Consider the following 12,500-nt stretch of genomic DNA (forward strand, 5'->3'; position numbering starts at 1 on the left):
ATCCAGAGGAATGATTAACACGAGAGGAATTTGTGGAAGGCCATGTGCTGGTGAAAAAAAAGGGGGGGTTCATTTCCCAGTGTTGAGGTGTGGAGGTTGGGGGTGTGGAATGTCGGGGTTTGTTGGTATGAAGGCTGTAGATTTGAGCTTTAGAAATGTTGAAGTTAGATATTTGAGGTGTGGAGGTTGGGAAGTGAAGAGTTTGGAGATGAGAAGGTTGGTTATGTAGAGGTTAGCGAGGTGAGGTCTGGAGGTTAAAGATGTAAGGTGTGGATTTTGGATATGTGGAGGTTGGAGATGTTTAAATTACAGTTGTGGATCTGTAGAGGTTAGAGGTGTAGAGATGTAGGAATTTGGAGGTTGAAGATGAGAAAGTTGGTGTTGTAAAGGTTGGAAATGTGAGATGTGGAGGTTAAAGATCTGAGGTGATGAAGTTGTACATGTGGAGGTTAGAGATGTAGGAATATGGCGATGTGGATTTTGGAGGTTGACAAGGTTTGGAAATGTAGAAATTGAGGGGTGTGAAGCTCAGAGGATTTAGAGGTGTGGAGGTTGAGGTGGCACCCTAAATCTGATGTTAGTTTCCTGAAGGTACGGCACAGAGAGAAAGAGAGAGAGAGAGAGAGAGAGAGAGAGAGAGAGAGAGAGAGAGAGAGAGAGAATGGGATTTATCCAGCTGAGAGAACTATTAAACATTCCTCCAACTCATCCTTCACCTTCCCCCTGAACACTCCCTAGGGTTCTTAACAAGCAGAACTGTGGGTTAACTTTGGGAAACTTTCCAACATTCCCAGTCAGATGAATAAGCAAAGGGTCGATGGCAGGAGAGGGAAAAAGTGTGGAAGGGGGAGCAGGAACCAGTCCATGGGAGTTCTGGGAATCCGACCTGTTAATGAACATCAGGCCTGAGCGTTCGCTCTCTCTCTCTCTCTCTCTCTCTCTCTTTCTCTCTTTCTCTCTCTTTAAAAGTGTGTGTGTGTGTGTGTGTGTGTGTGTGTGTGTGTGTGTGTGTGTGTGTGTGTGTGCTATCACCCTCCAGCATGTCAGCATCTGTAAGTGTTTCTCCACATGTTCCCTAAGAAGGTTAGATACTCTGATGTAAGTGTTGTGATGCTCATCTACGAGGGAACTACAGCTATAATGTAAGACATCTGCTAAGTGCCCTCACACACACACACACACACACACACACACACACACACACACACACACACACACACACATCAGTGTGGTAAAAAGCTCCAGTTATTATGTAACCTTCCAGTTATCTGCTCTTTGTGGTACCTTCCAGTCATGAAGGTAAGAAACATGTCAGGTTGTTGGGTAGAAATCCTGCAGTAAGTGTTGTGATTCCCTCACAGGGTTTGGGATGATACCCTTCAAGACATTTGCATAGAACCTTCAAGATTGATGTAAAATATTCCGGTTGGTCAAATTAACCTTCAGTTCGATATGATTTTAATAAAAAATAATTGTCACAAGAGAAAAAAAAGCTTCAGTTATTATAATGGAACCAGATGTGTAATAAATGACATTACTCATGTTACTGTATTTGAGTAGTTTTGAGTGCACTTCTGTAATTTGACTGAAGTATGTTTGGGTTGAATTCTGCTTCGTTACATTTTAAATCATATCAGTTACAGAGTAAAAATAAAAATACAAATAATGCGAGAAAAAAAAAATAATAATCACACCCCAGACACTGATTGGTCGATATATTTTAGAGTAGATTTGCTGAAGGTGCATTAGATTTGAACATTACTGTATAACCAATCACACACTTTTGTTGAGAATGCAGTGTCCAATCAAAGCATTCTGATTCGTCACTGCAGATATCTCTCATTATCATAAATTACATTCTAAAGGATTTCTTCTTCTGGTAAATCTGAGTTACTTTTTACTTTTTTTTGAGTAGATTTTTAGACTGGTCATTTGTACTCAAGTGAAATCTCATTAAAGTAACTAACTTTTACTTGAGAAGAATATTTCATTCCTTTTTCCACAATGGAACCCTCAAGTCACTGCAGTGACGTCACTGGGGTGCAATCAGCCAATGGGAAGATGCCCTTAGGTTTTTTGGGGCAGTCGAAAAGTATTGGAGTAAAATACAAGTTGGTCATGCCACATGCTCTTGGGGGTATTGTTTTGGATGATAGAGAAGAAGCTTTCAGTCATTGGGGTAAATCCTTAAATAAATATGGTAACACTTTCCAGTCTTCTAGAGTGAAATCCCCAAGACATTAGGATAAAGTGGGATGATGTTCTTCAGGCTATTGGGGTGGCAGTCTAGAGTCAGTGGGGTAAAGTCCGGGGGATATACCACAGTTATTAGAGTGTTACCTTTGGGTCGTTTTACTGTCATTGAAATAAATAAAAAAATCCAGTCACTGTTGTGTATCTAGAATTAACTGCAAAAAAACTGCAAGTCATTTCAGTGACACTTTGAATTATTGGGGTGGAATCCTTGATTCATTGGGGTACCTGTATATCTATCAGTCTTTTTAAACAGGGTTTAAAAAGTATTATTTAATATTTTTTTCATAAAGAACTCTTTTTTTCTCAGAATTCAGTGTTGATTTTTATCCTGTTTAAGGTCCAGAATGTAATTCTGAATGTATTTCACCTCCAAAATGCCCCTTATCCCCGCCCCCGCCCCCCCCCGCCCACACAAGCGTACAAAGTGAAAGAAATGACTACGTTATTCCTGAACTTTCTCCAAGATGTAAATGACCTCTTAATGTATTCAATAAAGACATGAGTCACTGAAAGTCACAGCCCTGCGACTGAAAGAACCACAAACACACCAACAAAACAACACGAGAACACAATGGCTGCTCTTTAAGACGAGCCGTGAGCAGCTTGTGAGAGACAGCGTGGTGTAACAGAGTTGGCAGGAAGCCCTGGTGAAGTTGGCAGAAGAGGAGATGACGGTCGGCGTTATGCAATCTGCAAAAAAGCACCGTTTTGTACAGAGAGATGTTGGGATCTGTGGGTGTTTACAATCCTGGACTTTAAGGTTGAGGATGAAGAATCTGGACAGAGTTTAACATCCATCTGCACTTGAGGAAGCTCGAGAGTTCCCTTATGCAAGCTGTTTCCTGATCTGCTCTGGCATGGGTGAAACCTGACACCGTTATGTCCAGTATATCACGGTGAGACTAAAAACACACACACACACACACACACACACACACACACACACACACACACACACACGGAGCTCGTGTGGCCAAATACAGAGCTGCTCTGAGATCTTGCAGTTGACGGACTACTCAGTGTATCTCTGCATGTTCCAAACAAGAAGGATTTATACACGGCATGTTTCCTGTGGAAGTGTTTTTCACAGTGTGCAGGCGTGGACCAGATTTAGATTTAGGAGTCTCTTAGATGCCTCTAAAAAAAAGCATAAAGTCTGGGCTGAACCATCTCTCTTTCCTGGAGCTTTCTATCTCTATCTCTTTCTATCTAAAACAATGGTTTTTAACGTTAAATCACATCCAGATTTAGATATATTCACCTGCCCTTGACTTGAAGGACATAAAGCATGTTCAGTCAAAAGGTCTGTGGTGATCTCCATTGTCTTTGTGAAGTTCCTTAACACACCTTCGAGAGGAGAAAATGTGACCTAACTTGAAGAATGTTGTGCCTCAGAAAAATGTTCAGATGTGATTAGTTGAATGTATTATTGAGTTTTTTTAGGACAAGCACATGGACATTTAACAGTCATGTGACCTATTTTTGATGGAACATGGCCACGCCCCCTACATCAATATAGTTTATGAATGGAATGGTTCGGAATGGTTATGAATGGAATGGAAACTAATCCAATCCCAATAGTAACTCAGATAACACTCAGATATGCATGGAGACTTTTCCAGAGAAGGTGGAGCTTTCCAACCTTCTGGACACGTCCAGATATTCCTCACATGACATCACACTACCATACATGCTATAGAAACGTCTCAATCTAAACACCGAGCATAAACACACGCTGCCTTACCATCCGTCCAGCTCCAGCTCCAGCAGAGACTGGGTCTTCTCAGAGTTACACTGCAAACACCACATCCTTCCTTCTGTCCGTCTGTGTAGCTAAAACACACTCCTGCAGAGATCCACGCCGAACCACAGAACACGTCCAGCTTCTGTATCACAGCCGCAACTCACACACGCCATTCCTGCTCTCCAGCCTTCCCTCTCTCTGTCCCTCACACACACACACACACACACACACACACACACACTCGTTCTTTCCTTCCTTCTCCAGCTCTGCTCTGTCCTGCTCATGAGGAGAGAGTGTGATGGAGGGAGGGGGGGCCTTCGAGGAGAAAAAAAAGGGCATGTGCTGTGTGAATGGAAGGACATGAGAAAGGGGGTGGGACTCGCTCGAGAAGCTCCAAACGCCAGCAAAGAGCTGATGGATGGATGGCGAGAAGAGGAACGGAAAGAGAGAGAGAGAGAGAGAGAGAGAGAGGGGAAAGAATCAGAGGTTGTGTGTCTGCTTCTGTGGAGAGCAGTGAAGGAATGTTAGTGTGAGAGAGAGAGAGAGAGAGAGAGAGAGAGAGAGAGAGAGAGAGAGAGAGGTGTACATCTATTAATAGAGCTTTCAGCAAACAAGGACGTAGAGAGGAGGAATGATACACCTGGCTTTACATTGTCCTACATATAACTGCAGACTTTTCCGCTCTAGAACCGACTCAGCAGAACCCGAGGAGGCGCATCAGAGCTGTTTTTAGGTCATATTTATTATTGAGAACCCAAAAGAAGGTTCTGAAACCAAGAAATTTCAAACATCCGGGAATTTTACTAATAAATAATTAAAAGCTTTCACAATAACTGGGGTGAACCATTCAGAGGAGTAGGGGTGTGCAGGACTGTTCCATTTTTGTATAAATGTTATAATTTTATCTTTCGTAATGAAAAGATAAAAAATAATGTAAGTAATAGTGGGGGTGTAAATAAATAATTTATATTTATGAAAAGCTGTTCATACACATTTAAACTCAACATGCTGAGCAATCCCAGTCTGAACATGACATGAAATAATGTGCAACATAATAAAATAAAAGGGGAAAAAAAAAATTAATAATTAAATTTTTAAAAGCCATAAAAAATGGTGTAAATATAAACCTTCTGAAATGAAAAGATTGTACATAAATATTTTATCTATAAATAATTAAATAATCAATATTATATAATAACAGGAATAATGTTTCTTTTTTAAATGTTAATAAAAAATATAGTATATACAAATTTACATTTTATTTGATTATCACATTAATCACAACACACTGTCATGCTAACACATGCTAACACATGCTAGCTAACCTTATGTTCTCTTTAAGTTTGAGGCCTGAACTGAAGCGTATAGCCGTTAGCTTTTATATAGACAGTGAGAGTGAACTGAGATAAAACATCAACAACATCCACATTTCCCTCAGATTCATCTGAGAAACTGTCTGAAAACTGTGACTTGTAAATGACACCAGAGTCGGAGAAAAAACAGAACCAGAACCAGAACCAAAACCTAGAATTGGGGAACTGGTAGATCAGATTTTTTGGATTTTTTTCACAATGACAAAATTTATGCTTTATTCTTTTATTTACACTCTCTACGTGTACAGGGCTAAAATCAGGACTCTGTGTGTGTGTGTGTGTGTGTGTGTGTGTGTGTGTGTGTGTGTGTGTAGCTGTAGAGAAGGAGAGAAGTTACAGAATAATTCCCAGATGGCGTTCTTTCCTTTTTTTTTTTTTTTACTATTATTTTTTTATTTTACAAGGGCACCTTGGGGATGAAACCTGCCTCAGACGCTAATTAGCAGCCTGGACGTTTCTCTTCAGAGGAGCTGATCGCTTCCTTTGGCACCATGATACATTAAAGTTCAAACACCAGATTGCCAAAAGGGGAAAAGTCTGTAAAAGTGTGTGTAAATGTGTGTGTGTGTCTGTGTGTGTGTGTGTGTGTGTGTGTGTGGGAAAGAGAGAGAGAGAGAGAGAGAGAGAGAGAGAGAGAGAGAGAGAGAGAAAGCACTGATATGGTGACAGTGGCAGCAGGGATGTGTGTGTGTGTGTGTGTGTGTGTGTGTGTGTGTGTGTGTGTCTATTTTAACCAACTTGTAGTGCTGTGCTTGTTTCTATAGTGGGTAAGTACAGCTGTCCTCACACACACACACACACACACACACACACACACACACACACACACACACACACACACACACACTGTCACCTGTCACAGCAACATCCGTCCATTAATCCTTCTTACACACATATACACACACACACACTCATATACACTCAGATACACTCATGCATACTGTACACGACACACACACACACACACACACACACACACACACGTACTCAGACACACTCATGCATACTCATACAATGACACACACACACACACACACTCATGCATACTCGTACAATGACACACACACACACACACCCACACAGACACACACACACACACATTAATGACTTCATAAGATTTCCTGAACCAAACCAGAGTTCTGCTTTTTATCCAATTTACAAAACAACAACATTAAGATGCGAGTGACGCTCGTGAGGTTACATTCCACTCAAGTCGTTTTTTACTCCATAATGTCTCAGAAACGTCTCAGAAACATCTCAGTGTACAGTATCATTCTGCATGTCTCCTGAACCTCAACTCATGTCCATGATCTGGACTTTTGATTCCTTTCAGTTTATTTTCACTGCTCAGCTTTTATTCATTTCCACTCACACATTTCTATATGAGTGTGTATGAGTATGAGTATGAGTGTGTATGTGTATGAGTATGTGTATGAGTATGAGTGTGTATGAGTGTGTATGTGTATGAGTATGAGTGTGTATAAGTTGTATGAGTATCAGTATGTGTATGAGTGTGTATGAGTATGAGTGTGTATGAGTATGAGTGTGTATGAGTATGTGTATGAGTATGAGTGTGTATGAGTGTGTATGAGTATGAGTGTGTATGAGTGTGTATGAGTATGAGTGTGTATGAGTATGAGTGTGTATGAGTATGAGTGTGTATGAGTGTGTATGAGTATGAGTGTGTATGAGTGTGTATGAGTGTGTATGAGTATCAGTATGCGTATGCCTTCATGTCTTTTACAGGAGACGTAATAAAAGCCAGGATTTTGGACGTTGGCTCGCTCCACACAGAAAACATGATGTCATGAAAGAGATTTTCAACTTGACATTTTCCCTGAATGACTCTCCTGCTCCACACACGTGCCCGAGATGGAACCAAACCCCTAAATCTCCACATCACTTTGGCTTCCTTACAGTTTTTTTCTGGATTTTATGTAAACTATAAGTGACTTTCAGAAAAAAAGCTCGAGGGGGAAGTCTTTTCCTCCAGCTCACGTCGAGAACCTTCCAGAATTCCCGTCATCTCGCCTATATAAACACAGAGCAGACCGAAAAGAAAAATGAGAGCAAAAAGAAAAATGAAATGAGGGGGGCCTCACCCACGAGGGACCGAGCTGGATGTGTTAATGCAAACCAGCAGGGCTCAAAAACCCCTCTCCAGACCTCTCACAATCCAGAGCTTTGTGTTCCTCAGGCCGAGCAGAGAGGCCTAAATAAGAGCCGTCGCCCCTCTGATGTCATGCTCCGTCTCTCATATTTGCTTGTGCTGGAACAGGAGAGGAACAAACGCTCAGCTCCAGCTCGGCCTGGAAGCAATTAACAGCAGTACTGATGTCATGAGTCAATACAATGGCAGGTTTCAGAAGAAAACATTTTCAGAGGAGAACACAGAGGATCGGTGCCGTTAACCGTAAACGTCCTGCTCCGAGCTTTTCTTCTGCTCGGCTTCCAGAAAATTACTAAAGCCCCCGTTCGGAGTCATACGGACGAACAGGAAGTGACAGTATTGAGAGAAGACGAGGCTCTGATGGTGGAGGAAAAGACGCTGCAGATGCAAAGCCTCCAGGAACCTTCAGGGGAACGAAGGACAAGATCAAAGATCAGGAAAAGCTCACGATTCTGTTTACAACTTCCTACAGACGAGGAGAATGTCTGCATTTAAACCAGCCTCATGCATCGCTGTACTGATCACACACACACACACACACACACACACACACAGACAAGGAGAAAATACAGAAGTGTTTTTTTCTGGTGTCAAACTTGAATCTAGTTCAGAAGAATATTTACACACACACACACACACACACACACACACACACACACACACACACACACACTCTTAGACTGTATATGGTTCATCCTGACTATCCTCTAGTTTAAATAAGCTTCTAATAGAATTAAATCCAAATTATTTAAACTTAAATTTATCTTCAATCTGAATGAATTAAATCAGTAATTTAGATTTCATTTATATCATTAATTCATATTTAATCAATGACTGATTAAAATGTTAATTTATTTAAATTAGACTCATAAATAATGTGGATTTGATCCATCCTGATATACTACGAGAGCTTCTGTGTGTGTGTGTGTGTGTGTGTGTGTGTGTGTGTGTGTGTGTGTGTGTGTGTGTGTGTGTGTGTGCGTGTGAAGCTCTCGTAGTATTGCAGTGAAAGTAAACGTCCTTCCTGTTTGACTTGAGTCGTACATCAGATGTGAGTCACAGATCATGTTTTTGAGTGGGGTTTAGAGGGTCAGAGGTGAAGGTCAGAGGTGAAGGTCAGAGCAGAGTTCAGCGACTTGGCGAAGGTCAGTAGTTACTCTGAACACACGAATGAAACCAAAAAGTCTGAGAATGTAAAGGAATAAAATCCTGAAGGCCTCTGAGTTCAGTGTCAAAGACGTCGACTTTCCATAGAAGAAACTAAACAAGGAGATGTTTCTGCTGAGACGGAAATAAAGCAGTGTTGTTTGTACACTGAGCCGCTTCTGTCTACAGAGCAAACAGTACATGAGTCACGAGTCACAAATCCACAGCTCTGTGTGTTCACAGAGAGAGAAAATAAACACTGCACAGGGGAAGCACATGACACAGCAATTCACACTGCGCACACACACACACACACACACACACACACACACGCAGGACACGACTCCATCTGCTGTCCTAAAACTCATACTGCACTGCTTTTCTTTTTTACTTTTTATGTCACTAATGATATTTGAACTCCTGAAAAATGGAGACTCCTTCTGAAACTGAAGACTCCTTCTGAAACTCTAGACTCCTTAACACCAAAGACTCGATGCTAAAATTAAATTTTTTTTAAATGACTCATTTCTGAGCTCCATTTCATGTATAAACATCACCCTAAATGCAATTACTGCACAATTAAATTCATCATTGTGCACAATTTATTAAACGAACGGTGGGTGCAGAGTCCCGACCAGCTTCATTCACCGTCACGATATAATCATTGATGCGGCCGTGCAAATGAGTAGTAAAGTGTGATTGGTGACTCGCTGTGTGTTTGACCAGTTAAATTTTTATCCTCATAAATAAAAAGAAACGACTGATTTCACAAAATGTAGTTGAGTGAAAAGTCAAATATTTGACTTTAAAATGTAGTGAAGTTACAGTAAAAGTCTCAGCAAACGAAAACACTTCAGTAAAGTACATATGACCTGTTATTGGCCTCTGATCAGGGTTTTGTCTCTTTACTTGTGTTGCTCGACCTCAGTGCAGCTTTTCACACCATTGATCATCATCTCCTGCTTGCTGGAGAACGTTGTTGGAATAAAGGGAACAGCTCTCTCTGGCTCAGGTCTTATCTGACTGATCGCTATCAGTTTGTTGATGTAAATGGTGAGTTCTCCACACTCTCTGAGGTAAAGTTTGGTGTTCCTCAAGGATCTGTCCTAGGCCCACTGCTTTTCTCTTTATATCTGCTGCCTCTGGGTGAAATTATACATAAACATGGGATTCGCTTCCATTGCTATGCTGATGATACACAGCTGTATATTTCAGCAAAGCCAGATGAGAGAGATCAGCTTAACAATGTTGAGAAGTGTGTAAAGGACATTAGACAGTGGATGCTTGATAACTTTCTTCTCCTCAACTCAGATAAAACGGAAGTACTTTTACTAGGACCACATGCAGCTAGAAGTAAACTTTCTGATTCTGTAGCATCTCTGGAGGTTTGTCTCAGCATGTACAGCAGTGAAAGACCTTGGTGTGATTATTGACCCGAGTCTTTCCTTTGAGGCTCATGGGAATAATATTACCAGGATCTCCAGCAGCAAGATTTAAAGCAGTTAATGCTCTCACGCCGCAGTATCTGAGTGAACTTCTGTACCAGTATGATCCTCCACCCCTACTTAGATCAAAAGGTGCAGGCTATTTGTTGGTACCTCAGATGTTTCTCTTATAAACCCCACAGTTATGAAACAACCTTCCAATCAGTGTTCGGGACTCAAACACAGACTCAGTGTTCAAGTCGAGGCTGAACACTTTTATTTAGTGGAGTCTTTAGTCAGTAGGTGTTTGTGAGGTAAAGGAGCAGATCTGGAGGGATCATGGATATGGAGAGTTTGGTGAACTGGGATATTTGGATGCTGTCGTCTCCTCACTCTCACACGTTCACTCAGGTTTGTTGATAGTGGTGTGGTGGGTCGTCTCTTATCCCAGAGATCCTCATGTTCCTTCTGCTTCTCCATTTTAGTTCTGCTCCCAAAATGAATCTTACCAGAGTCCAACTGCACCGTGACATTAACTTTCTTACAACAATCAGGAGACTTAATAATCCATATACTTCTCTTCCTGTCACCACTCGACTCTGTGCAGCTGGTGATGTTTCTCATCTACGGCCTGGAGATCCATGAAATTCCAGAGAAAAAACAGGAACTCAGTCTGCTACACTGACTCAGGACTACAGTTTGCTCTGATCTCCATCACTGCACCTCAACATCGTTTATCTGTAATAAATGGACATTCGGTGGAACCCAGATGAGGATGAGGTTCCCTCTTGAGTCTGGTTCCTCTCAAGGTTTCTTCCTTCTGCATCTCGGAGGGTTTTTCCTTCACCACAGTCGCCACCGACTTGTTCCTCAGGGACAAACTTACACTTATAAAGAACATCTTCATTTTTATCTCCACATTTTCTGTGTAAAGCTGCTCTGAGACAATGTTCATTATTAAAAGCTCAATACAAATAAACATGAATTAAAGATTCATTTTCCAAAAAACGAATTAAGTACACTAACACATTATATTTACTTCGTTACTGTCCAACACTGGAACTAGAGACTCGTTCCTGTCACTGGAGATTCCTTCTGGAGACTCCTTTTTGGAACTAAAGGCTCCTTTTTGTAATAATGTTAATATCATGAAGAGCAGCTACGCTAATTTCTCTCCACTGCTTCTCTTTCTCTCCCCATCCCGAGGCATCCTGAGTTTGCTCCAGCTCCAGTCACGTCCCATCTCATGAAGATTGTGGACCTTTAAAGAAGTAGATGCCTGCAAACATCCAGAACCATCTAGAGACGTACCAGTGCCAATTGGATTCCACTTCATGTGGAGTTTGGACACTGGATCTTCTGGAATGTTTAAAGGCTCTGGCATGGAGAAGCTGGTGTTGGATCTGTGATGATCTCAGATGTTGAGCTATTTTATGAGTTGCTCAGTAGCTCCTGGTTCCATAATCTCATCTGACTGTAGAAGACTGTAGAAAGATCATCAGTCATAATCACACACTCCAGTGCTCATGTTAGTTCTCACTCTCCAGTGTTCTGTAGTGTTTAAAGACTATAATCACACTCTTGATGTCACCCAAATGAGGATGAGGTTCTGCTTTTGAGTCTGGTTCCTCTCAAGGTTTCTTCCTTATAAAATCTAAGAGAGTTTTTCCTTCACCACAGTCTCCATGGTGATCATCAGAGATAAACACATCATTCACCTTCACTGTTAAATTCTGTAAAGCTGCTTTGAGACGATGTGTGTTGTGAAAATCGCAATAGAAATAAACTTGACTTTTTAACACTGGAGATTTCTTCTCTGAACTACAGATTTCTTCCTGACACTGGAGACTCTCTAATACTGTGTACTGATTTAATCAGAATAAAACTGAAGGAACTTTTGTGTAAAGTTTTTGTTGAATGAAGTAACTTCTTATACATTGATATAAAACATGAAACAGGAGATGATCAGAAAATAATCTGTAAAACCGCTGAACTGAAACCGCTATAATTTACAAGCGAGTTCCATAATCAGAACTAAAACCCTGAGGCCAAAAAATTAGGAACAGTGTCTTATTACTGGATCGTGTGATGATCTGCATGAAAGTGATGCAGAAGTTTGTGAGTTCTGCGAATCCTCTCACAAACAGTTCATTTACACGTGACCTGGACTTCCTCTTCACGTTTCCTCCTGATCCTGTACACACCTTCTCTCCTCAAATCAGCACATTTTCCTAAACAGTGAAATAAACCCACTGTAATATTCACTTTCCAGGAAAAATCCTGCAGCATCAGCGTTAAAAAGGAAATCCTGCTCTTTACATAGCAAAGACCTGCGAAGTCCTGCTGCTGACATCACTGCTCACGCACGCATCTGATTGGTCAGAAGC

At 41.2% G+C, this 12,500-nt stretch overlaps 1 protein-coding gene across 8 annotated transcripts in view; it reads right to left on the reverse strand.

Annotated features, from left to right (window-relative positions):
- Nucleotides 1-12,500, reverse strand: part of iqsec1a (IQ motif and Sec7 domain ArfGEF 1a) — a 91,257-nt gene that overhangs the window by 24,047 nt on the left and 54,710 nt on the right. The window contains exon 1 of one of the 8 annotated variants that reach the window (XM_046869042.1): nucleotides 4,001-4,860. The exons of the other annotated variants lie outside the window; for them this stretch is intronic. Coding sequence (XP_046724998.1) covers nucleotides 4,001-4,065 — 65 coding nt within the window. The 5' untranslated portion in view covers nucleotides 4,066-4,860. Of the gene's footprint in view, nucleotides 1-4,000; nucleotides 4,861-12,500 lie in introns of those variants that run through there. 8 annotated transcript variants of the gene reach the window in all.

Source organism: Silurus meridionalis, chromosome 16 (assembly GCF_014805685.1).
Source record: "Silurus meridionalis isolate SWU-2019-XX chromosome 16, ASM1480568v1, whole genome shotgun sequence".
Lineage (NCBI taxonomy): Eukaryota > Metazoa > Chordata > Actinopteri > Siluriformes > Siluridae > Silurus > Silurus meridionalis.